This window comes from Pseudopodoces humilis, chromosome 7 (genome assembly GCF_049639895.1).
Source record: "Pseudopodoces humilis isolate 2021_Gansu_Grassland_sample_001 chromosome 7, ASM4963989v1, whole genome shotgun sequence".
Taxonomy (NCBI): Eukaryota; Metazoa; Chordata; class Aves; order Passeriformes; family Paridae; genus Pseudopodoces; species Pseudopodoces humilis.
The window spans coordinates 31,543,907-31,571,586 of NC_142206.1; the positions used below are offsets into that span (position 1 = coordinate 31,543,907).

The following is a 27,680-nucleotide window of genomic DNA, read 5'->3' on the forward strand; positions in this document are numbered from 1 at the left end:
TGATCTGTATCTCACCACTGCAAACTGGATGCAAAGTTCTTCTGTAGTTACTGCTCTCTGTGTACCTAAGTTGGCTCACCAGTGCAAATTGTAGCATATAAGGATATGATGGGATAAAATCATGGTATTGTAGTGCATCCCAGTCCTTATTGGTAATCTGAATATGTTTGCACTCCCAGAAAGTTCTAAATGACTTTTAAAGCTTCTTCACAACAGTGTTAACTTCAGGGTCTAGGAGCATCATTATGTGGTAGCTCTCATTTTTCAGAATTATACTCTAGACCAGTGACAAAATAGAATTAGATTTTAACATTTTGGGGTTTTAAATGTGGTGTTGCGGCATTGAGGGCCTTGGATGATGATTCTTCACTACTTTATCTCAAGCTGCATGTGGATTTATTCTTTAAGGCTATTTAGAAAAATATCTTTCACAGGATTTCTCCCTCCAGCCTCTTCCAAAAAAGGTTGGAGGTATATGAGGAGGGGATGTCAGAGGTTTGAGTGGTGGTTTCTAAAATGTCTGCAGTAAGTTGCATTCAAGTTTGATATAAAAATAACAAAGAGTGTTTTTTTGAGTGAAAGCAGAGACAGATATTTGAAAACATCCATGGTATTATACCACTCTGGTATAGTTATGAAACAGTTTCATAATGATGGTTCAAATATGAAACAACATTGCAACTGTGAGCATCTCAAGAGGCTGATAGTGACAGAATAAACATGGAGATGCAATACAGAAAAGTGGAGTTTTCCATGAACACTTGATTTTGTTCTGTTTGTGTACAATTGTTTGAGCCTTGTTTAATGTTAGGCTTTTTACTGATGTTATATCTAGATGAGTCATGCTCTTTTCTTCAGCTGTAAATAGGTTTGAACATAAGAGGTTTTCAGGATCTAGACTTTTTTTCTTCTGTTATTTCATATTGGTATTCTGCAACTTAAGTGATGCTTTTCAGAAAGGAACCTTTGTTTATACTCTTTATCTACAAGTTACATATGGTAGAGGGTGATAGTTCATACCAGGTCACAGTCACATGACTAATCTGTTTGAATTACCCGTAACAGATTTTAAAAATCAAGGAGACAGAAAATTTTTTGCTATTGAAGTTATTAAGACAGTTTCTAGAACCATACTTTGTGATTGTTGAAGCAGTAAAAGTTTTATGTAGAATCTTCAAGTCTCTTTCTTGAGTACTTGATGTTTTGGCCTTTAACTGGAGCATCATTCCTGTTAGGTAAAACATTGGTTTCAGAATAGGACATCTCTCTTAGCTAATTCTGTCTTTAGCTAACTCAGAGTAACTGAGTTCCAGTGTCCAACATTTATGAACCAGTCTTAGTATTTCATTCCTCTTTCAAAAATTCTCATCCCGTACAATAAAGACTAGAAGCTTTTTTCTTCATGCTACCTGTTCTCTCAGCTGCCCTTTCTGCTAATTAAGCTTCTCTTCAGCTTTGGTAGATCTCTCTAAAGGTCACCAATAGAGCAAACTAGTGAAGAGGATTACTCTTTGTAGAGATATTTTTTTTCTTTTCATGAAAGAACCTTTGAGTCAAGGCTCTTCCTTCCTTAGTCTAAAGGGAGAAAAAAAAATAAAAAAGCTTTAGCTTTTTCCTTTTTCCCTCAAGTTAAAAAGAATGTTTATAGTAGAAACTTTTATCTGTACTGGAAGATCTCTGATACCCAGGTGAACAGTAAGAAAGTAAATTGTTTCTGAGAGGCAACACTGAAAAATCACTGAAGGCTCATTACAAATTCATCAATAGGTCACTATGTCAATAGGAAAAGACTGTGAACATCTTGACAAACATCAAGACATTTTGTATGACAAACATATGTGTCACCTCATATCCATTAATACTTTTGTAGAAATAATTTTTAGCTTACTCTGGTATGTGTCACTGTAATGATGGAATAGATTGAATGTTTAATAATACAATTTAATCTTATTAATACTGTTGGCAAATCAGAAAGTGCAATACATATATATATTCTATATTATAAAATATTCAATATCAAGATTTTTGTTTTGTCTTTGCATTTCATCAGGTGTAGTCTGGAAAACATAGGGCATAAAAAAAAAAAGGATTTGCGAATATCTATACTGACTTGTTTAAACTGGCTGCCAAGAATTGCAATTAAATGACTGTTACAAATGATTGTTTTCTGTTGAATAATTGAAAGGAGAAAAAATCTTATTTAAATTATATGAAACCCTGAAGGAGGAAGTATAATGAAAAGTGGTATAATTATATTCAGAGAGACAGGAAAACAGACTGATGACCTTATCAGTGTTTGTTTATTTTCTTGCCTTATTGTATTCTTCGTTAGCCCCAAAAAATACTGGTTATGGTGCAGAAAAAAAACTCTCTTATTAAGGTAATGCATTATTTTCAGCTCTCTAAAAATACATAGCAAAATCATCGTGTGTGCCAGTTTACATTAGAAACAGCTTGTGGGTAATGTTACAGAGCCATTATCACTGATGCTCTGTGGTAAAAAGGCAGGCAGGGGATATAGAGCCTGTGTTGGATACAGAGAGTACACAATGAAAAAGTTTCAGTCTGCAATAACTACTGAAGCGAAGGATTTGAGGATGTGGGAAAAGTTCAAGCTGCGATCTGTTTTCTTCCCAGTTTCAAATACAAAGTGCAGTGAAGATTTTTTTCACTTCTTAGATAAGTGACCTGTCAATGAACTTGAAATAATTTTTAATCTGAATTTCCCTCAATTACTTTTTTTTGTCCCTTTGTACTTTTTGTACAAACATGATATTGTCATTAAGAGAGTAGGAATGAAAGACTGACTTATAGTGTTACATTCTTTGTGTGTGTGTGTGTGTGTGTGTGTGTGGTGACTGTGCACCTGCAGGACATGTAGGCCAGCAGCTTCTCGAGTTCTCATACTGGGAGTACAGCCAGGTGCTGTACAAAGTAGAGTAGATCTGGCTGAGAAAAAGAGGCTAGGTCTCCCACTCCAGAGTGTGTAAAGGCACTGTATTCTCATGGGAAGTGGGAGATGCAACTTGGAATGCATTTGTGCAAAAAAGGCAGTTGAATTTATTTCCAATTTCTGGATAAAATGCTGTTGTGCAATAGCTGAAGAAACATGGATTGTATTTATTTACACATCTCTCTGTGGTGTTTTGTTTTGGCACTCCCCTCTCTTTTACCACAGTCCCCATCTATTCTCAGTTCATTGCAGGACAAGCAGAACTATTTTTGCTGGAGAAAATGTTGTTTCTGTCCAAAATGCACTGCCTTGAGGCCAAATGCATGCCATACATTGATGATAAATAACTCTGCTTCTGACTTACCTGAGTCAAGACAGTGTGATGTCTCTACACCTTTTATCATTGTGATGTATAGACAGAGTCCCCAAACACACTCATTAATTCTCAGACTGTAGTATAGGAGTTGGAGAACATGCTCTGGCATACTATGCCTTCACCGTCTTTGAGCTGTCCTACTGAAAGAGCTTGAAAATGGAGTGTGTGGTTGCCTTCCCCACCATAGAGATGCATTGTGCATCATACAGCTGTATTTTAAATTACAGGGCATGTGGATTCAACACAAGTCTATTACTTTCAAAGACAAACCCACCACAAATCAGACATTTGGTCATAATTTGCTGCATTATGGGACAACACCTTGCACAGTGCCTGAGTGACCTCCAGATGATGTTCTTTTTCAGCTGAGTTTGTTCTAGGAAAGGTGCTACTGACTTGTATGAGAAAAGTTGATAATGGAGGGTGTAAGTAGCTTCTCTCTTTTTACCACTTGACTATTCTGTCAGGGAGATCCCGTCTTGACTGTGAAGGCAGAAATTGCAATCTCTTAAATTCATATCCTTGATGAATTACTATTTCACTCATTTCTCCCTTCCTTGTATCACTGAGTTGGCTGGTTTGCAGATACCTAAGAAAATGGATCAGCTAACCTATCATTACTAACTTACTGTTCATTGATTTTACTATGTGACTCTGTTGGTCCTAAAAAGTATCCCTTTTTTACTCCCCTTTCTGGAAATATTGTCAAATCAGGCTATTTGTAACTCAAGTTTTAGTGCTTCAACACACCATGCCATAAATGTAATAATGCAATTCCATTTACAAAATGCATAATGGCTGGGTCTGCTAGTTTGTTCATAGAGAGGTAATAGAGATGTGAGGTTTTTTGGTAGCATATGAAATTATATTTATGAAATGGCAATGCATTAGGAATGAAAGATGAAAAATGTAGCTGCTATGCTACTGACAACGTTGCAGGTAGAATGAAAGGGGTGAGGAAAACAAAATGCTATCATCTGTAATTTCTTATTCAGGACCTTTATAGGGTTTCAAGTTTGTAGAGTGTTTTCTTTTGCAGCTTTAATTTTCATTACGTGAATATTTATGTGTTTGGAATATGCTATTATTGTGTGATGGTTGATCTGAAAAAGAGACGGTTCTGATGGTTAGATGGTGGTGGTTCCAGTTTAAAATCAGGAGAGAATTTCCCACTGTGAATCGAACACCAGTACTTGTATGTAGAACCTCTAAAACAATGACACATCTTAATGTATCATTACATCACATCAATAACACATCTTAATGACTACTTTAAAACCTTAACTGAAAAAGGGTCTAACAGCAGTCACTAATGGAAAATGTTCTGAAGTTTATGTTAAAAAAATTTATTAATCAACATAAATATTTGTAGCAAAGGATTTTTTTAAAACTATATGACTTTGACAAAGGATACCTCTGTGTCCACATGTATTACGTGAGAAGGACTAGTAGTGGAGAATCTGTAAGTCTTTAATGGAAAGAGAAAACAAAATTTACTTTAGAAAAAGGAGTTTAACATTGCAGGAAATTAAAACCAAGGATTTTGCTTATGAGTACACTTAGCCAATCTAGCAGATAACTGCTGCCAGATAGGAAGGAAGGACCTGCTTCTCAGTTCCCATATTTCATGGCATGTTTCCAGCCTATCTAACCATTATTATTTGTGCTTGTCTGATTCTGCTGTGAACTGACAAAGGAACTGAAGCTGGCAGAAGATTAAAAGTAGAAAAGAAAAGAAAACTATTGATGAAATTTCCATCAGCTTAAGGATACCATTTCAAACAATCCTGTACTGTATGGTGTCTTTCAAAATTTTTTCTTCTTTAATGCTGTGACAATTGAAAATAGAACATTGTGGGTGAATATCACTAAGCTATTTCCATGTTTTGAAATACATAGAAAAAGAATGTCTTACTCCTGTATGCTTTCTTTTTTACAAAACAGATGCATTTTAAAAAGCCCTAAATATGTAACTTGTTACTATTTCTTATCAAATATTTTTGAATTTAAAGGTAGGTGATAGTTTTGTTGGTATTAAAATGCAAACTTTGGAGGTTTCCTTTCATGTGTAATATAGCAGAGCAGAAATCTTTTGAGAGGTTTTATGGGGTGGTTGTTTATTTTTTTTCAATTTTCATTGTGGCAAAAAATAGATCTCTTGAGAAACTGTGTTGCGTACTTCTTGCGTGAGAAAACCCTGAAGCTTCTTCTGGTTGTTTATAATCTTGGTACAGTTGCTGGATTTTTCTTGGTTTTGTTCTAAAGCTGTGTGCATGTAGGGCTTGTTAAATAAACATTAGACTTGTCAATATAACTGAGGTCTTCTCTAAACCTTGCTCTTTTGAGCAGACTTCGTTCCAAGTTTATAAAATAAACTCTGTGAATTAGAATCAAATTTTTCTCTGTTCTGCAGATGGATGCTTTGACTGAGCTTTTGACATAATTTGTTGTGCTTTTACTTCATCAGTGATACAGTTGCAGAAGTACAAAGCTTTTCAATATGTAGAAGTTTATAACAGATACGTTTATGAGAGGGGCTATCTTACCCATTGACTTATGAAGACTAATAAAATAGCAATATCCTTTAAAACATCTCATACTTAATTGTTAAGGTGAATATTTCCCCTAATAGATTTTGCTTTCTTGATGTTACAGAACTCCTTATGTGTCTTCCTTACAAGTTATTGTTAAAGCTGTTAATAAAACTGCTTTTGCAATTTTAGAAGTGCTGGAATAAAACAGCAAAATGAAATACTAAGGATTAAGTAGACTGTTGGAGGTTTTCAAGCTGTGAGTAGATAAAGCCCCAACCTACATGGTCTGATTTCAGTTTTGACCTTCTTTTGAGTAGGCAGTTGGACAAGATGACCTCTTTCAGTCCCTTTCAGTTTGGATTACACTATAATACTGTGACATTAACACATAAGAATTGAAACAGTTTCAGGATATTGTCAGTCTCTAATGCAGTTTAGGAAACTTCTTTTTAGGAACAGCAGACTTGATAAAAACAATTATTTTTCTCCAGAAGATTTCCTTAACCGATCCAGAATACTAAGTGTAACTTGGTTTTGGCATAAGACATGCAAGCTTCACATATGTGGATCCATATGTATGCAATATATAAACCTTCTGGGTTTTGCCAAGTACAGCCTATACATAGGAACAATCAGTAATCTTACTGAAAATGTTGTAACCTTTGTGGCAATATACTTACTTTGTAAGGTTTTCTTGAAACCTGTTATTTCTGTCAAGACAGAGGGTCCTATTTTATGTTTGCACTCATATTTTTGGCAGATGTTTGTAAGACAAAAAAAAATCAGCTTTTGAAGTTACAATTTGAAGGTAGAAGACCTGCCAGGTTTTGTGCAAGTCCATGTGACAATTTCATATAAATTGCTTGTTTATATATTTATATAGTTTATATAGTTGCCAGTAACTTTCATAAAATCATTTCCATTGAATTAAAGAAAAAATACACGGTTGATTTTCTGTTGGTGGAAATGTACTAGCTTGGCAAGTTTAGAAAATCAAAATTCTCATTATCTATAGACAGCAGCTGGACAATCTTCTTAAAGACTCTTTTCGCAGCATGGGAAGAGAGGCAAAGGGCTGCTTCTGCAGTTAATGCAACTTGTAGATACTCTACCAAATTTTCCAGTTAGTGCAGAATGAGCACTGAATTTATAATAATACTGTTCTCACAACATACCCCATCAAGTATCTTTCAATTTGGAGTTTTAATCTAAATCAGCAGAGTGAAATTTTAGCTAGTGGCTTTGTAGTATGGAAAATCCTGTATCTAATGAGCAGCACCCTCAAACAAGCACCTTCTCAAATGAATAATTACTTGGCAGGCTTTACCAAGAACAAAGTCTTGCCAACTGACAGTGCATGGTTATTAAGTTTAATTTATCTACAAGTCAACAGTTTTCAAACTGTGACTCTGAAAGCTGCAGTGCAAAACTTGAGCAGTGTGTATTATATTGGTTCATTTTACCCTTGTATGGCTCTCATTTGAAGAACCATGCAGCTAATGATGTACTAGCTGGTCACGGAGGTATTTCTGAGAGAGCATCAAGATTTATGGATTCTTTTCTAGGAAAAAGAAGGTGGTCTGCCATTTAAATCAGCTGTTTGCCTGTGGGGCTTTTATTTTTCTTCCCCATCTCAGTGAATCGGAGGAAGAGATTTAGCCCCTAACAGAAGTTCTCATTCCAATTCAGTGAGGCATAAGATTTGTACAGAATGTGGCTATAGCTTGTGGAAATGTTAATAATGATTTGTGAGGAAGGTGGAGTACACATTGTAGTTCTGATGCTTGATCATGTTAAAACTTAAAGAGTGCAGAGAATATTTTAGGAGGTGGGGCTTGATCCAGTTGAACAGCAAGTTCTGCTTCCATTTGCTATAGTTCTGAATAGTCTGTTTTTCTTTAATATACCATACAGTTTATTATTTAGAGAGTCCATTAAATTTCCACCAAAAAAACCCCAGATGATGCATTCCTTTGTCAAGTAATTACTTACAAGAAGAGGACCATATATTTTTAGGGGTTGTAATTAATTAAATGCTTAAAATAAAACTTTTGATGATTTTTATGCTATATATAAGTATCAAGAAGTATTAGTCTATCAATCATAGTAATACATAAATTAAGATGTCAGGGGATTCTCCTGTACCTTTTTGGATTTAAATGTAAATAAAGTGCATTTAATGAGCACTGTTGCTAAAAATGGAAATCTTTTTGGGATTGTGTTGTATCTGTAATGTGCTAAGATTATTCCTGGTGGAATCCCATTGCTCCTGTTCAGTTACACTGCCAATAACTTGAAATTAAAAGCAAGTATGTCTTTCCAAGAGCAATTTAAGTCATCGAAGAGTGAGTGTCTCTAACATTAAAGAGTAACAGACTTTAACATCTCCAATTATGTGAAAATAGGTCTTAGGTCTTATGTCCAGAGGAACCTCTAAGAAGTCAGTATCAGCCAAGCTGCCTTACTAATTTACATGCATGTAAGCCTCCATGTACAGACTTCTATTCTGTGAAACAATTTAATGTGTAGAGATTGTGAATGGCTTTGTTGCTTAATTATATACGGGTTTTTTCACCCTTTGACTTAGAAGTTCCTTCTGTGAAAATTTGACCTTAACAGATCCTGCCAAAGTTAGGATAAGGAGCAAAAGAAATTATCTCTGCACATGCACCTTAGTATTTTAAATATAAGTGAGAAAAAAGATATGTGCTTACTCATGATACAGCTGATAGTCTGGATCAGATTCAACCCAGAGGATGTTTTCATTTTTCTTGCTAGCCTTTTACCCCGATGAGAAGAGAAAATGAGAGACATCTAGATAAGCTTGAATGTCCTTGCACTTGACCACAGCTGTAGAGCAATTTTCATGAAAGGAAGAAGGTATCAAGACAAAATTTTATTCAAGGAATTGGTGTGTGCTGTTGCTTGTTGTGAGAGTAGCAAATGTAGGGAGTAGACAGTGGTTATGAGTGTCCATGGACATGCAGGTATCCCCATATGGGAGTGACTGTTTATTGTGACTCTTAGTCGATATATATGATGTCTGGGGTATTGTAGGTGAGTGTCCCTAATAGAGAATGGAAAAGATTAAGGAAATGTGAATAAGTTGTAGGTGTAATAGTCAAAACAATAATATAGAGATTCAGTAACGAAGGGGAAAAGTAGCACTTGATCAACATAATTTTGAAGAGTTTCTAAAGATATTTTTGGAAGGAAGTGAAGAAGACAAACAGCTGTGCTCTTTCTAAGAGATTAACAAAAAAGCTCAAATTATGTTTACATACTATAAAGTGACATATTGGGTAGAGCACTGGGAAGTATGCTACAAAATAAATAAGAATGGAAATCTAATATACATGATACCTACACGGTAGGGAACAGCAGTTGGCCCAAAGAAAGGTAAGCTGAACATCTGATGTTTCTGTTACTGTAGGCTATTCTAAGTACTGACAAAGATGAAGAATTTTAAATTTTTCCTACAGTGTTACCAGAATTGAACAGGAAGAAGGCTATAAGCTCTAGCTCCAGTGGTTTCTTAAAGGTAATAAGTACAGTGTTAGAAAGTCTTAATGGAAGCCCTGACTTTTAATGCACTTTGAGTTTTGTTTTGTTAAAGGGCTGTAAGCTCAACAATTCTGTTGAGTGCTTGGACATGTGTGCTTAACATGGTAGGACTGATTGCACTTACAGTGAAGAGTGGTTGAGTAATTGAAGTGGGATGGAAGAGGTCACTGTTGCACTTTCTCCATTGTGTTCTTCAGCCTGGGTTTGACCCAAACCACTCTGGGTTCCAGGGAAATGCAGAAGGATGACCCCAGGGGAAATGACTTGCTCAGAACAATCTTTACTTCATTTAAACACCTTCATTCCTGAACCACGTGCATCAATGTGTTCTCATCTGTAAGAAAAGTCAAACAAAAAGCCCACTTTCCTGTATTTTCTCAATACCATACTGTCCCTAACCCTGTATGTAAAATTAGTGTACTAATGTATTTTTTTGCTCTGTTAGACTGCAGGTTGTGGTCATTTGTGCTATGCACTTTGCTTTCCTTTAGAAGAAAAGTGCAGTCACAGGCTCTCATAAAGAATAAAAACGCATTGCTTGGCAGAAGACCACAAATTGTGCAAGTTCCTTTGCAGAGGAGCTTGGCCCTTTCACTGTTGTTTGAGTGCTTTAGTGTTTAGACAGAATATTGCACATATTTCTTTTGTTCTTCTGATATGCAAAATAGTGTGAAGGTTTCCTGATTGTGTTTGGTGGGGTTTTTGCATACTTTCCCCACTTTGAAAATTTCAATGGAATGTGCAAATGGTGTTGCATTACTATCTGGAACTGAGGCACAGCAGATAGATGCTATACTTCCTCTGGTATCATGATGTGTTAGAACACTGAGCAATAACATCGAGATAGTTTAATACTATTTAAAGGCCTAAGTTTTTCTCCTAATGTGAGTAATAATTTTTTAAAGGTTATGTCTGAGTTGGCTTCTAGAATTTGTTTTAGCTTGCATCTTTTTTTATTTGATTATGTGGCAAGAGGGTTGTTATTTCATTACACATAGGACAGATGTTTGCTCTGTACTGATTAAGACTCATTTTCAGTAAGGTGGGGTGACAATGTTAGTGGCATATGGTGTAGCTGAATAGGCAGCTAAGAGAAAGGTGATTAAGGTGTATGTTTCTGAGTTTCTCTGGTTGTTACTTGGTAGCTGTCTCATGTGAGATGGACAAACTGTTTTCTGAAGTTTCACTGATAAGTTTTTTATGTATTTGAAAATTTTAACACATCTTTAAATTGATTAAAAGTTGCCTATTCAATTGTGATTATTTGTGGTTTTATTTTGTAGCTTGGTGGTGCATCATGTAAGATTTTCTATTAAATATTTATTGGAAATAGAAGCAGGATGTTATTTGAAGTTTACTTATTTTAACAGTAAGACTCAGGACAGTACTTGGGGAATCAGGTTGCAAAGGTGCTGTTAAGGCTTCTGTGAATTTGTGGTTTATTTCCTGAAGTTAACTATTTCTAAGAAGTGAAATTTCCTTGAGGTGCACAATATAGCATATCTAATAACAGAATGTGAAAAAGAAATTAGTCTGGTTTAAGAGAAAACATTTGTATCCATACTAGTTTACTGGGAGCTTGTTGAACTGTGGAAGTGATACTCCTGGGTTTTTTATGTTTACAGCTGAAAGAAGTGAATTCTTCAAACAGCTCTATAATAAGGAATCATCTATAATGTCCTAGTTGCTTAAGATGACTCTGATCTTTTCTTAAAAATAAAGTACAAAACTGATCTATCTCTGTAGCACTGTTCTTGCTTTGACTTATTTTGGGCACTGAATTTCAGTAGATTTCTGGATTTTAGCAAATCACTTATTTCTTAGGAGAAGAATAGAGAAGAAGTAACTTGATTTTTGTTTTGATATAAGTGGATTTGGCCTTTGTTGTGTGGAAATTACAGCTCTGCCTCAGTTTCCAGTAATGCAGCTGTCAGTTCATCTACTTGCTCACATAACCAACTGTTTACCTACATCAACCATTTTAGTGTATTTATCTGATGAATACAAAGAAAAGAGAATTTACCTAAAAATTGCACAGAACCAGTGAGAATGCACAGAATATTTTCCTTTTTGTCATCTGTTTGACACCTGAGAGTGCGTTTGTGTAATTGTGACAGATTTAATCGCTTGCCTGTTGAGTGCTCCTCCCTCCAGGAAGCAAATCTCTCTTTTTGTGAAGCAACAGTCATTTCAGCTAAACCCCAAGCTCTGGGAGAGCTGCATATATAGAGAATTCTAAACAGGGGAGAGTTTTCCACAGCTGTTGAGTACTTGTAGCAAATGCTTATTTTGGTGGTATCTTAAGTTGGTTCTGCAATGAATTCTGCTTTTGACTGTAGGACTTTTTACGACGTTAAGATTAGTAGATTGACTGCTAGCAGTGTACTTAATTTTTTCATGTCTATTTCCATAAAATGGCTTTCATGAAGGAAATTAAATTTGATTAATTATTCTATATCACTTGATTTAAGACAATAGTTGGTTATAATGGAAAGTCTTATATAAATCACCATTTTCAAAATGTTTTTCTGGAGAATGTATCTTCTATTCCACTTTACAAACATTGTTTTTTTTTCAATTATCATCTGTATCACTGCAACACTTGGACAGAAACACTTGGTTTCAATTCTTAATTCCACTCCCTATCTCTCAGTCTTAGGAAGAAGGCTATTCATTATGAATGTTCAGAAAAAGAAGGAAAGCAATGGAACTTGTATCAGTGTCACTGCTTGACCCCCTGTAAGAGCTGAAGTTTTACTTGATGCTTTTAGTTAGACTCTTGAGAAATTACATACAGTTCACAAAGATAGTACCACCTAAAATGTATGTGGGGATCCAGATGGATTTGTCTTTCTGGGTTTTATTTCTGTGGTTAGAATTGTTTGTATGAATGATTCTTTAAATACAGAACAAAATGCTATTAAGTTGCAATGGCTTAACTCTTCATTTAAATGTCACAGGTAGAGGAGGATGATGATACCGAATCACGACATGAAGAAGAGAAGCAAGACGTGAAATGCTATTCAAGAAGAAAGGTATTTTCTAACTGGAGCCGCTATGAGGATACAGAAAAAGAGGGACAGAGTGAAGCTGGGGAGTCACAGAGAGGAACAGACTTCAGTGTTTTGCTTAGCTCAGCAGGTAAGCATTTTCCAATATGAAGGGTTTTCAGTTTTGCATTTTGACACATGACTACTTTTCTAGTTGTTGTCCTTGATGATGAAACTTCACCCTAAAATACCATTCTTATTTGCCTCCATAAGTCTGCCATTTATGTACTGAAGAGTGTTGAAAGTCTCCATGGGTGCAGCCTCATAGCACACAGGCTGCACTGAGCTGTGACAGATGGGGAGTAAGAGAGGGCTGCTGGCTAGTGCATTTATAGCCTTGCTGTGAAAAGATGGGTCTGAGTGTGTGCAGCATCCAGTAACACTGAGCTTATTCTTGTTGATCTTGGTTATTGGGTTGCTTTCCAGGAAAGAAAAATGTTGCTGATATAACTAAACACAACAAACAGGCAGCTGCTTGCTCTTGTATATTTCAACACAGATTTGTGATCTGTGTTCAGCACAGTAGAGATGTGTACATGAATATGAAGTCTTACTCTCCTTCAAAATAATGACCAGTTGTTTTCCTCTGTTTAGAGGAGATAATAAATGAGGAAGGACAGTCTGTACTAGATCCTGGGGTTTTTCCAACCATACAGTAATAGTATAGGGTTCTTCCACTAAAAATAGTTACCTAAAATTATTTTAGAAACTCTTGATGTGCCATTGTGTTGGAATACCATTCAGTAAAAAGCTGCAAACAATGTATTATGGCAGTTTTTGTAGTACTTTGGAAATTCTGAAATCTCTCAAATCTAAATAATTGGATTTTTTAGTCACAGCTTGGTAAGGTAAGTTAGAAGTTAGCTACACCAAAGAAACAAAGAAGAGAGTTTCCTTTCTTTGTGCAAGAATCAATTTCTGAAGTTCTGTTTCACATGAATGTTGCAAAGCTGGGCCTAAGCTGTCAGGTTTTAATCACAATATCATGAATTGTGGATTGACTTCTCTGAATCTTGGGTTGCATGGCAAACAATGCTGGAGTCAAGACACATAGTATGGACCTCAGAAACGTGTATGTTACAGAGTCTGGGGAGCAAAGTAGATACAGTAATTCAAAACTTCTTAAATCAGGAGACCTGTCCTGAGGAGCCATGTCTCCATGGTTCAACTTTTTAACAACTTCTATAACTCTGTAGTTAGCTTTCAGAATGTCTTTAAAATGTTCTGAAGAACAGTGCTTTTGAACTGAGGCTATAACAAAATAGTATTTAGCTCTGCTAATTTGTATTTTTCATGAATTATACTTCAACCCAATTATTACCTCCCCATTTATTTTACTCTTTAGATTCTCTTAATGTCTCAAATGATAATATTAGAAGGTAATATTCATATATTCATCCTATTTGTTAATTCTAAATCTTTGATTTAGAGAATGCTTTATTTTAGGATATATTTTTACTGTTCTCTAAGGTGAAATAAATTGATAAGAAGCTGCAGTGGAATAAAGTACTTTCTTTTGGAGGAAGAAAAAAGAACCTTCTAAACAGTAATGCAGATTTCTTGGAGTCACACAAAAAAGCAGTTTGTGTGAGCAGTGTTCTTTGTTCTTTAGTTTTTTTGGCTGATGTGTGGAAACTGATAATACAGTCATATTTATTTGTGGTGGTCTGAGAAGAAGTTCACACATCTGCTTTATTTGATAATTGCTGTTGTTAGTATATTGCTGTTCAGCATTCTGAAGATGCAAAATGATTCCAGTTTAATTGCAACAACCAGTTAGGAGGTACAGGAGAGGGAACAGAGTTACATTTCCAGTTTTTCACTAATACAAAACCTTTAAAAAGTCTTAAAATCTTGTGATTTACTACTAATACACAACTATGTAATTAATACAGCAAGTTAACAATTCGGCAAAAGCTCAGATTAAAAACTTGATCTCCTATGTAGTGGTTAGGCTCCATAATATTGCATGCAGGGTCTTAGAATATGTCATCCTTCAAGATAAAACTTGGCTTATCCCAGATGATATGCTGTTAATTGAATGAGATAGCATAGAAAAAATAATTTGGGATAATGTAATAAAGACAGAATTAATGCTAGTAGACAAAGTTAAATGGAGGAATTGCTGATGTCCGAGGAAATAAAAATCCTTGGTACATATTTGTCTAATATCATGTAAAAGTGCATCTATGTGTAATTCTTTACTTAAAATCAACCTAAAAATAGCAAAATGAGATATTATATGATATGGCTGTCATGTTGATAATTAGGATGAGAACTTTTAAATCTAATACATAAATATTACTGTTGCTTGAATTAAGAAAGGACCAAAGTTATGCATTATTACACTACATTTTTATCGTTAACAGAGGAAGGTGGAAAGTGGAAGTCTGAGGAGAAGAAAGGAGTTTGCAGATACTTGCAGGGACTGTAGTCTTTCAATAGCTTCAATAGAAGACAAACACTGGGTTTTTAGCTTTTTGCTTACAATTCCAGCTTTCTCTGCCTCATGCCAATCTCTAGTGCAGCACTGATTCTGTCTTTTCAATCTAATATTTAGGCTTAACTAGTCCCAGACTGTCTCTTGACTGCACGTTGTTTCTCTGCTGTCAGCCCTTGCCTGCCTACTAATTCTTCTCACTCTTCCTTCCTTCTGTTGTTTTTTCTTCTTGTCTGTGTTTATTAGATCTTTTTTCAGTCTTTTGTTGTGAGCCAGCTCCCTTCTGTATATATTTATTAAAATCCAATTCTTTCAAATTCTGTCAGAGGCAGAATATCTGTCCCTCATTCTTTCCAGTCCTGGTGATCCCCAAGTTTTAGTTATTCTGCTTGGCATTGCTCATTTGGTTTAATTCACTACCACATATTGTTATGTTCCTTTTAGTTTCTTTCCTTGTCTAGTCAATCCCAGTTTATTCTTTCAGTCTTCCAGTTCTGGTCTCCATTATAAGCTGCTTTTTCCATCTTCTCTCCACATTCTCTGTATACCCTAAATCCTACTCAGGTTACCCAACAGTATGAAGCGACAGACCATTGTTTTCAACTGTTAGGGATATCACCATAGGTGAGGCTGCAGAAATATGCAGTGCAACACTTTGTGTTCAGTGTCCTACCTAAAGCCTGTTAAACGCAGACTTCTACAGTGGAAAATCTGACTCTCACTCAAAACTGAAAGTAAGAGGAAACTTAATTCAGTTGCCTGGCACATTGAGATGACATACAGAAGACCACTGCGGAGGTAGATGCGGTAATTGGTTGTTAAACTTCAGCAGATCTTCTAAAAGTTAGCTTCAAACTTTGATTTCTAGAAGCTTGTAGCTTGGCTAAATCAGGTCAGATTTTTCACAAAATGAGCCAAGTGTACCTCTTTCATACAAAATCATTGTGCAGTCTGACTTCAAGTTACTGATTCAGGGTAGGAAAGTGGTTACAGTTTCTCAAGTGCTTTCAAGAAAAATGTTCGAGTCATTCTCTGGGTTCCTTTATAAGGTGGTGGTAAAGAGGGGATAAGGAAAAGCCACCTGAAGCAGACAATAGGCCGTGAAAATGTCATACTGATTAGTTAAAAAGGCAGCTGAAAATAGTCTTTAGAATTGCCAGCTGGCTTTGATAACAGCTGATGTCACTGGCCTGACGGAGCTTCTTTGTTAGGGCTTATTATATTTCTGTGTAAAATAGGTGTCCTGGGTTCAGCTTAAGTTTTTAAGTATGTTTCTTTTTTTCAGCATTTTATAATTTATTTATTATTAATTATCTTGAATATAGCAAACTTTTCCATGTTGCTTTTGTCTAGCTGATATAAAATACAAGTCCATTGTGAAGCCTTCAGGGAATGGGTCTTGAACAATTTAGCAAAAATGCTGTTGAAGCATAAAGAGCAAGAGAAGTGGAAGTGATAGGATACCTTACTTTGCAAGCAGAATCTTGCAGTGTTTGAAGACCTGCCCTCATTTTTTGACGGATGAGGGTTAAGTGAACTACAGTAAATTTAAGTTGTTCATCAGATTTTTGGCTGTGAATAGATTCTTTAAAAATATATATTTAAAATATCATTATAGAGCTGATCAAAATGTATTCAGGCTTTTCCAAGTGTTGATTACTTTTCTTTAAATGTGGTAGGCATTAGCAGTACACCAGCCAAAATTGCCAACATACACACCTCAATAACAATACTTGGATTGCAAGATGATGATTATCAAGATGAAAAAATACCATCTTGGACATGAATTTTTCCCATTTGGTTTTTAGGCCATGGCTGAATAATTCTGGTGCATTAGAAGTTAAGATGGAGAAATGCTGTGCAGTTCAAATAAAACTGGGAGAATGGTTTTGATATTGTAAGAATATATATAATTTATAATAATAACACATACAGTTTCTCTAGGTACCTAGCAGCTGAATACAAAAAAAAATGTAGAATAAAAATCAAAAGGACAGTCACAGGAATATAATAGTAATGAACAGTAGGTATAAGAATTATGAGGTAACAGCTACATTCCCTTCCCTAAATAACTGGTCTGTTTTTTTAACCTCTTTCGTTTGTGTCTCTGTTTAATTTTGTTGTGTCTATTGCAATATATTGCATTTTTGTCATTTGCATGGTCAGTACATGCTTGACAATTAGAAGTACACAAAACGCCCTTGGCCATCTTGGAAAACCTGAACAGATAAACTTGTGGAACAAAGCTTGCATTAAAAGTGGGTTTTCCTTCAACTTTCCTGTCTCAAGTAGAGACTTTTCCAATTTTTCAAGGTTGAGTGAAGAGGAAATCAGTTTTCTTTTTTTAATGGTAATTCTGCTTAAGCAAAAAGAACAGCAATAGTAGGGCATAGTTCAAGTACTAAAAATGAATCCTTTGAGTTTAAAAATTATACAGAGTAGCTGAAAATCAGTTTTCTTTACAGAAATGCCTAACTCACTGGTGATTTGGATTATCCTATATATGAGGGCCCCATTTTTCAGTGGTACTTGCTTGACAACTGAGCTACTTATTGGCCAGAATTTGGCCAATAAATTCAACTGATGCAAGACTTCCATGTTCTTGCTGTTCTCCAAGTGACATGAGCTCTGTGTAGAACATTGCAGTATTGGTTACTTCTTATCACTTACTATGGCTTTAAGATACAGGTGCCAGGTATCAGTAGATCCTGAAAGGTGATTACACTGTTGCACTAAGGATTAGTAACAGGTCACTTAAATATTGCTAGTTTATGCCCTCCATAAATAGATATGAGCATATGCTTTATTTGCATCTTTCTTCGTGTTCTCTGTTTTTCACTGCCTCATTCCCTAAACGTTCTCTGAGTTTCCATGGCACACTCTCCTATCCTGCTTCTCCTTCTAGCCCCGTTTCAGCACATCAGAACTTTCATTTCATTTTTGATGGTCCTCTGGTAGATAACATTTCCCATCTGTAGAGACTTTGTATCCAAGTGGTCTCACTTCCACTTGAACATGTTTTATTTGCAACGGGGCGGTCTGCAGCCTTGGACTTGTTACTAGACCTAAGAGGTATTTCTGGCTTATGTACCTGTAGGTATCTGAAATCAACAAAAATGCAGTCTCTCCCAAACTCCTTTTCTTCTCCCAAACAAACAGAAAAAAGCCAAGCAACTTCCACAATAAAGATTTGCATTGGAATCACAGGACTTGGCATCAGTGGAAGCTGGTTCTCCATCTGCTCAGTGTTTCTTCCTAAACTGTTCCTAACATTACAGAAATTCATCTCTTTTTTTTTTCCTTTTTTTTTTTTTCTAATCAGACAAGCCAAGCTGTCTTTTTTTTTTTTTTTTGCCTGAACTAAAAATAAGAAGTGCCAGATTTTAAGTATTAACTACATTTTCTTGATAAATGTGTTTTTCTATAATAGGTAGTCTGTGCCCATTATATATGCTTTCATATCTATGCCCTTATCCCTCCTAAGTTTTACCTAAAGTATAATCAAAACTATGATTGAAGTATGGAAGTATAATGTGAATCCATGATTTGAATATAAATATAGGATGTCTTCATTTTAACACTCTGATATCTTAGGACTGTGTGGCTTTAAGTATCAGTGGTGGTTCTGTATAATCACTGGTAAGTAATTAAAAAAATCTGAACAGTTTCAGTATTTAGGAGAAATTTGTATGCTTTATGATTCAGAATTGAATAAAGTAAGATTCACAGACTAAAGGGGTCAAATTTTGTTCCTATTAAAATCAGTGTGGCAAGCTTTTTCCCACACTTTTAATTTTTCACTTCTTGAGTGCAGTCATTTATTTGTGGAGTTACAGATTTCTGGATTTAAAATGTTTTCCTACCAATACCCTTCTCTAACACTGGCTCCTTAATCTTCTGCTGCTACTTTATATTGGTGGTAATTCTGCTGAATTGTATTGAAGTATGTTTTGGTTATGAAATCACAAATCAGTTAGTTTAAATGTGGAGCAATTTGTCCAGTCTTGCTGTTGTCATGCCCACGACTTGAATTTGTAGTCTTGAAACCTAGATAAAAATGTCTATTTACCTGATTCACAGTTCCTTTAGTTTAATAATGTCCTTTGTTTTTATAATGCCCCTAAAACTGTTCTGCCTGACTAGGCTTCATCTTGGTCATCTGTGTTTCTGGCACATGATCCCTACCATTTCTGCCACTGGAATCCCCTAACCAAAACTGAATTACTCTCTTTTACTCAGATGGTACATTTCTTATTCCAGTATTCATTTTCAAAGTTCAGTGTGTTATTGCCATAACATTCTTGTTCACTTTCTCCTACTTTTACTGCTTTTTATTTATTTTGTGCCATTCCCTACTTTGATTTTTTTAAAAACTTTCTGATTTTCCTAGTTGCTGCATATTACTTTTGATTGATTTAATTTTTTTTTTCTTTCGGTTTCCTTTTTACACTTTTGATTCTGTTAAATTCTGACCACTGTTAAATTACCTGAATTAGACTGTAAACTTTTCAGAGCAGGCATTCTTTTGCTTATTGATAAAATACTGTTTCTTTTCTAATAATGACATTAATAGAGATCACTTCTATGGTAATACTAAAAGATGTTGATTGATTTGGAGAAGATGTGTTTGTTTTAATTGTAATATTTTTGTTCTATCTCTCAGCAGCTTACATTAGAGAAAGAAACAAAATAGAAATTCTGCAAAGTTTTGTAAAACTATAAGTTTTTGTTTATGGTAAAGATGATAAAACTATCAGATGTAGCAGATTGATTTAATTGTAGAAAGCAGACTGCATTTGCTGTTCCTTTTCTCATAAGTATTCATTTATTCCTAATATCTGTTAACAAACAAAAATAACTGTGATAGGAATGTTTCCTTGTTAATTGATGTGTTCCAAGGAAGTGTTCTGATCAGCCTGTATGTGAACCACCATCAGAAGAGACATCAAAACCTATTCGAGTAATTGTCTCAAAAATTCATTTGCAAGGAATAGTGCTGTTCCTAAGCATCAGTTTTGGGGTGAAAAAGGGCTGTGCAGTAGACAGTGCTCTAAAAGCTATGAAGTGCCTGTTTGTTCCTTAATTTCATTTACACTTCTCCTTTCTTCTTCCATCTATGATCCTGAAATTTCTCCTCAAATCTGGTCTTAATAGCTCAGGCTCTCCTTGTCCTACTCTTCTTTTATTGCTTTTTGGGTTTAGTTGCTTTAGCCTCACATGGTAATTTGAGGTTTTTCTTTCCTTGGTCTCATCCTGTTGTTCAAGAATTCCTGGTTCCTACATTCAACTTCTAGTCTAGGCTTTCTCTTGACCTTTCCCTTGCCTCATATTTTTGAACCTGTCCAAATCACTTTTTGGTTCCTCATCTATTCTCTGTTTTCATGCCTATTGTTCACTCTCAGCTCATCAGAGAAGTGGCATCTTTGGCATTTCTGGATGTTGTATAGGAAGATGGCTTTTCTGAGCACTTAAAGATTTTTTTTTTTTCTGAAGCAGCTTATTTTTCATCTAGATTTGAGTAATTTTCCTGAAGAATGTCAAAGGCATATTGAGTCTTGCCAAAGTTTATTGTTAATACAACAAGTGTTGTATTTACTGTCTATTCTAGCCTCAAGGACATTCTTTGTATCCCATTGTTGTCCTTACTTGCAAACCAAGCCCTTGCTTGTGTGTAAAATGGCAAACTAAAAACTCTTTTAGTAACAGTTGTGTTTGAGGGTCAGAATAGGGTGCAAGTGGGGAAGAACTATATTTTCTTTGATTCTGACTAATTTTCAACCTTTACTGGAATGTGAATCAGATGACCTTCCTTTGACAGTATACACTCATTGTCTGCATTTATAAAGCGTGGTATTTCTGAATATGTTGCAGATAATTTGGATTGTGAAAGTCATCATACTCTCTGCTTCTTTTACACTGTTGACTGGAAGATAAAATGGGTTTCTTTGACTGAGTATATGCATGTGCTGAAATATACAGAAAATGCTCCCGGAAAATTGTGTATCAGCTTGCTACAACATAAAAGGGGGCAAGGTGAAAGAACTATTTCAAGATTGTAATGATTTAAAATCATGATATAATTCTATTGATTTTTGTGTAATAAATGCTAGGGGCCATAATTGCAGTTATTTATAGCAATGAAATTTTCATTCAAGACAACCTTCTGCTGGGAAAATGCTGGCAGAATGGAAGTTTTGGAAAGCCGAGTGTTATAAATTGACAGTTCAATGGTAATAGGAGGTAATCTGAGTTAGATTTTTTTGAATAAATAAAATGCTAGGGGTATAAGAGTAACAGTTCCAGACAACAAGTCTACACAATTTGTACTATTCAGGAAGAGATACTCTCTTTGCAGTATTCATTGTAATCTTTCCAGTGCTCAAGGAAATATACCAAAGTGGTTCTGATTGAAAACAACACTTTTTCCCTGACTTCCTTAAAATGGAGACATGTTAGTGTTGGTTGTTTGTTTTTTTTCCTTCTAGGTGTGCTTAATGTTTTGAAAGTCATTATAAGATAGAATTTGGCATGACAGAATTTGAAATTGCTTTATATTTTGATTCTGCCCTTGATAATAAATGAAGGTCACATCCCCTCTTCTCAAGAAAAAAGTTTGAAAGACACTTCAGTGTTATTATGGATTTGGCCTGTCACCAGATATGGATCTCATTGCCTGATCTGACTACATGAATGGTGCAAAAGAGTTGGCAGGAACATGACATGGAACAGCTGGTGAGAAGGGAAAGATCTTGCACAATCAGTAAAATACTAAAATTGCTATTGATAATAGTAAGGGTGGTAACATGCATGTGTATTGGGTTAAGCTGGATTAAATCCACATGCCTACTTCTGATTAATCTCAATGTACATTTTCAGTTAGAATATTGACAAGTAAATTTTCTAATGTAAATAAGAGTCTACAGCCTCTCTTGCTGTATGTTTTCTTTTATCTAACTCTTCATGGCTTTGTCTGCCCCTTTTATGTTTCTTCTGTTATTCATTTCATAAGGCCTCATTAAATCTTCATTTACTCTTGGTTTTATATACCCTCTTTCTGTCCCACAGACAACTTTATTTCTCTGAGTTGTATTTGATTATGAAAAAAGAAGGAGGAGGAGGAGGAGTAAGAAGGAGGAATAGAAATCCCCAGGAAGAATAATCTAGCCTCTTAGAGGAAAATTGCCTACAAATATGAGATGACTAAATTAACTTGTAGAAATGTAATCTGAAAGCATCACATCTCATACCTTTACCTTACAAGCACATTTCAGCTTGTCAAAGAAAATTGGTCTTTATAAATATCTCTGTGTAAAGTAACGTTTAGCTAGAGACAAAGCGTTTTAAAGTGCCTAAAGTGTTTGATTTGGTCATGTTATCTTTTTGTTTAAAAAAACCCAACAACAAAAAAACCCTGGTGATTATTTGTATTTAGTGCCTGTACTTCAGAATAGTTTATTTGTATCAGTGCATATGAACCTTCTTTTGTCTGTTAATTTATTAATAGAAGAGTCTTTTGTTTTTTGGGGGGTTTCTATTTGCAATGTTTTCTACATCAAAGTGTTTTAACATACTACCATTTTCTACTGCTGCAGTGACTATACAAAGCTGAGGAAGTGAACCATAGAACCCATTTGGGAAGCAAAATTGGGAATATGCATTAAAGACCTGTTTTTACAGACTTGCTCAGTAGAGGAAAAGAATATTTATGGTCTAAATTTTAGAACAAATTAAAAAAAACAAACTAGGAAGATTTTTTATTTGAAAAAGTACTACAGAGGGATATAATAATTTTACCTTGCAATTGTATATGATTTATGGTGGTGACAGAGGCTATAGGCAATGTTTTTTTCTAAGTATCTCAAATAAAATAATATGAGCCCTACTCCTGAAGTCTGTTGCTCTCCCAGACTGGTTGTAAATTGAAATTATTTCATTCAGAAGGACTGTTTAAATAGTTTGTTCTGTTATGGAAATAACTTACTGAGCAAGTTATACTATATGATAAAAATCTGCTGTAATGCATTTTTGAAAACTGAAGCATTGAGCAACCACACTGACAATGTAACCTCACGTGAATAGAATTCGAATTCATTTAATCATGGAAGAAAAGCACAATAGATTAATCCAAGGACAATATAACATGGACAAGATGTAATTTGGTGACAAGTGATAGTATATACCTATGATATGAGTCAGGAAGAGATGATGTCTGCATAATGACATTAGAAATAATTTATCTAATTTATACTACAATAGTTAAAGGAGTTCTTGAATAGTCTAATAGAGTATATATAGGTGTTTAAGACACCTTAGGTATTTTTCTTGAGTCTGTATCTGAGTTCTGGCAGCTGGGCACAGCTAAACTAAGAAATTATTCTATTTCCTCCTCCTCCTTGTAAGATGTTTTTAAAGCATATATAATTTAACTGTTAAATGAAATAGTATTTCCCATTATTTGCTTTTAGATGTTAGATATAAAATACTACCAAGAAACATAAAGTATAGTTCCTTCATTGTTTAACTTGCAAAACATGTGAAATAGCAAGCATAATAAAAAAAAGATAAAAAAATATCAGTTTCAGTAAAGTTTGGGACAAATTTGAGGAAGGGAAACTTGCTGTTTTCCTTCCCTAGCTCAAATTCCTTACTCACGTGAAATATAGTGGGCAGGGTTCTCTCTAAATGTACATGAAAGGCTAACCCCAGCATAGCCAGTAAAATTTATCAATTACGATGCCAAGGAAACCCTTTGTGATTGGGTGAACTTTTCTGAATAACATGAGCAGTCATCAAAGCAAGTTGTGAACTAGTTAGTGTTTGACTTTAGGCACATCTCTTAGTACAGCTACTGTCAAAAGCTCTTGTCAGTCTTGATTTAAACATGTCTGCATTGACTTCAACATGGCTTTTGACATGTGTCCCATAGTATCCTCAGAGTTAAGCTCAGGAAATGCATGCTGGAGAGGTGGATTGAGAACTGGCAGGATGGCAGATCTTGGAGGGTTGTGATCAGTGCCACAGGTCTAGTTAGAGGGCTGTAGCTGGCATTGCATCTCAGGGCTCAGTACTGGGTTTTTTGAATTTGGTGATCATTGACCTGCATGGAGGGACAGAATAACAAACTGCGAGGAGTGACCAATACCCCAGAGTGCTGTGCTGCCATCCATTGTGACCTAGGCAGGCTTGAGAGTTGGGCAGAGAGGGACCTAATGAAATTTAACAAATGTAAGTTCCTGCAGCAGGGGAAGAACAACCCCAGGCACCAGCACAGGCTGGGGCTGAGCTGCTGGGAAGCAGCTCTGTGGAGAAGGACCTGGGGGTGCTGGTGGACACCAAACTGTCCCTGAGCCAGCAGTGCCCTGGTGGCCAAGAAGGCCAATGGGATCTTGGGCTGCCTTAGGAAGAGCATTGGCAGCAGGTCAAGGGAGGGGATCCTGCCCCTCTGCTCAGCCCTGTGAGGCCTGACCTGGAGTGCTGTGTCCAGTTCTGGGCTCCTCAGGACAAGAGAGACAGGGAGCTGCTGGAGCTGGTCCAGTGAGGGCGCAGCAAGGCAGCATCTCTTATGAGAAAAGGCTGAGGGAGTTGGGCCTGTTTACCCTGCAAAAGAGATGACTGGGGACTTCATCAGTGCATATAAATATCTGAAGGGCAGGTGACAAGAGGATGGGGCCAGACTCTTTTCAAGTGCTGTCCAGTGACAAGACAAGGGGCAACAGGCATTAACTGAAACATGGGAAGTTTCATCTGAATATGAGAAAAAACTATTTTGCTGGTGCCGGAATACTGGAACAGTTGCCTAGAGAGATTGTGGAATCTCCCTCTCTAGAGATACTCAAAACATGCCCTGTTCTTGTGCAACCCATTTTAGATGAATTTTGTTTAGCAGGGAGGTGGCACTAGGTGATATCCAGAGATCCTTTCCAACCCCCACCATTCTCTGATTCTGTGAATTTCAGTGGTGGAAAATCACATGGAGCTCTTGGATTTATCTGATGTGTTATTACCTTAACTTTTAAAAGTGTGTATCTTATTTATTCTGTAATTCCTTGTAGCCTGAGGACTGCAGAGAGTTGCAGAATAAAACCACAAAAATGACAGATTAAATTCTTTGCAGATGAAGATTAAGTGAAGTACAGTGTGTGTGTGTGTGTGTGTAAACAGTCCCTATACATTTAAAGTCATCTGAGATGATTCTTATTCCTCCCTAGTTGAAAGCAAGTGAACTACAGAAACTGGGAAAAGAATAGAGAAGAAAACAGAAAATACATCATGGTGTCACCATATAAATCAGTGACACAGGCACAATGTATAGTTTTTTGCACTTTGGATCCCAGAAGCTCCACAAGGAAAGAGTAGTATTGAAACAATACTGCAAAGGCCAGCAGGACAACCAACAGTATGGAAGAATTTGCATATAAAGCATAGCTAAGGATAGTATGAGTAGAGGTCTTCAACTGCAAAGACAGATGAGAACAGTATGCCATAGCCCTCTGTGAAATCACAGAAGGATTAATATGATAAATAAGAAATTATTATTGTCTCTGCTAGTGGAAGAAGTAGGGAGTATTGAATGAAACTATCTGGTAGCAAATTCAAAGCAAAGGTATTTTTTGATGGCAAAATACTTTGAGGGTTATCTTAGAAATAAGGAATTATCTGAGGCTCAAAAAAATCCCTGAACTGCAAATAGCTAGAGGCAGGCAGAATAATTCTGAGGAAATATGCCTGTGCGTGTACCCTGTTTTCAGTTGTCCCTAGACTTACACTTTTGGTTATTGTTGTGCAGAATTTGGGTCTGTGTGGAGCTTCTGATGGATGTGGTGTGATCTTTCCCAAGTGATGTGTTCTTTCTTCCCTGTTTCTAAGCTGCAGAATCACTAAATTAATATTTGAAGTTTGAGATGGTATCAATTCAAAACTGTTGGAAGATATTGAAGTCCCGTAAAAAATTCATTTTTCTGTAATTTAAAGCTCTTTAGCACGCTTGCAGTCTTCAGCACTGGTTGATATTAGAAGTATATAGCAGAGGAATAGCAAGTTGAATTCCTTGTAAAGCATTGATTCTGCTCATTGAGGCAGACTATACAAATGGGTATTTTTAATGTCTCATAGCTTCAGGAATATTGAAGACAATTAGGGAATGTCTTTCTGCAAGTGAAGAAATGCTATCAAATGGAACTATTTAGGTAACTGTAGATCTGTGGATTTGATATCTGTTCTGGGAAAAAAAAAGAATGGAAAAGCTGATACAGGATTTGGTTAATTAAGAATTAAAGTGTGGAGGTAGCCCTTGCAGGACCTAAAATTTGGTCAAGGACCAGGTATCACAAACAAAGAGAGGAAGGAGCCAAGCAGATGTATATCAAGGCTGTTGGGCAGCAGGTTTTGCATTGCCAGGAACACACAGTTGCATCTGCTGTAACAAATCTCCCTTTTATGCAGATTCTGCTTTGCAATGTTGTACCCTTCCCAAAGCACTTTATATCAGCCATAAATGTATGTAAGCCCTTGTGGTTCTGTTTTAAGTCAGAATTTGTACTGATTGAGACCTGAATATCTGCCCTATGCATTGTCACCTGTAGCCATAAACTGGTTTTGTGTGAACTGGCTCTGCTTGTTTATTCAAAAAACCCCAACAAACAAAAACAAAAATGAAACAAACACAGAATTCCCCCAAAACAAAAACAAACAACCCCAAAAACTAACAAACAAACAAAACCCCAAAAAACCACCAAAAAAATGCCACGAAACACCAACTCTCTCTATATGAATATGGATGAAAAAAATATATATTAACATAGATAAAAAAAAAAAGTAATATATCCAATATCACTCAGTTTGGCTTTTTGAAAGATAGCTCTTTCCACCTGGTTGGAAGTACTGCATAATAGTACCCTCATGTATTTATAGTGCAAATGGTTTGAAGTGTTTTGTGCCCTTTTTCTCATTACAGTAATTTTTGGAGGCAGGGGATTATTTAATGAAGGGCTTGAGAGAGATGTAAATGGCCATGGTGAATTTTGTGTTCATTTGTAACTCAAGGTGAAATAGACTTTTTGCATCAGTGATTTAACTATTGGAGCATAAGTTCTGGATTTCATTCCTTACTTTCTATTAGCTTATATAAGTTCTTTCAATAGAAGGATGGAAGTTTTACCTGTAATGTTTTACCTGTAACATAGTAGTCTTGATAGATGTGAAAGTGAATGCAGAAGATAGGGCCAGCAGCTCAGCAATATGTATACCTCCAAGTCTGTGCTCTTATTTGTGGATTTCTTTTAGCTAAAAACTGCCCAGAAAAGACTTATTAAACTCTATCTTACCACTTTAATATTTGCTACTTGCTGAATTAGTTGGGAAGGGGGTCCTTTATATATGGACCACGTGTGCTGTTTTGCTAAGCAGATGTGGTCTCTTTGAGCAATTGCCTGTTGTTATTTTGTGATGTGGTTTATTAATTTCACATATGCAAACAACTCAATACACAGTGGAAATGAAAAGATATCCTTGTCAGATGCCTAGTGATCCTTAAACAACTTATTATGATAAAGGTGGAAAAATAAATATTAACTTATTGCTTTCAGGTGATATGTTTTTACATAATTACACATTTTGGAAAACACTTTATGACTCTTGGGCACCCAGTGTGATTCTCGGGGATGGTCCTGTACAGGGCAGGTAGCTGGACTCAATGATGTTTATTTCTGGTTGCATGAAAGGTTAGGTTTTGGAACTAATAACAAGCTGTTAATTTAGTTAATAC

General features: G+C 35.8%; 2 protein-coding genes across 2 annotated transcripts in view; one reads left to right on the top strand and one right to left on the bottom strand.

Moving 5' to 3' along the window:
- Nucleotides 1-27,680, bottom strand: part of CHRM5 (cholinergic receptor muscarinic 5) — a 44,309-nt gene that overhangs the window by 13,980 nt on the left and 2,649 nt on the right. The window lies entirely within an intron of this gene.
- Nucleotides 1-27,680, top strand: part of AVEN (apoptosis and caspase activation inhibitor) — an 88,027-nt gene that overhangs the window by 7,182 nt on the left and 53,165 nt on the right. Inside the window, exon 2 of the mRNA XM_088058062.1 lies at nucleotides 12,388-12,568. Within this exon, the coding sequence (XP_087914188.1) occupies nucleotides 12,388-12,568 (181 nt within the window). The remainder of the gene's footprint in view (nucleotides 1-12,387; nucleotides 12,569-27,680) is intronic.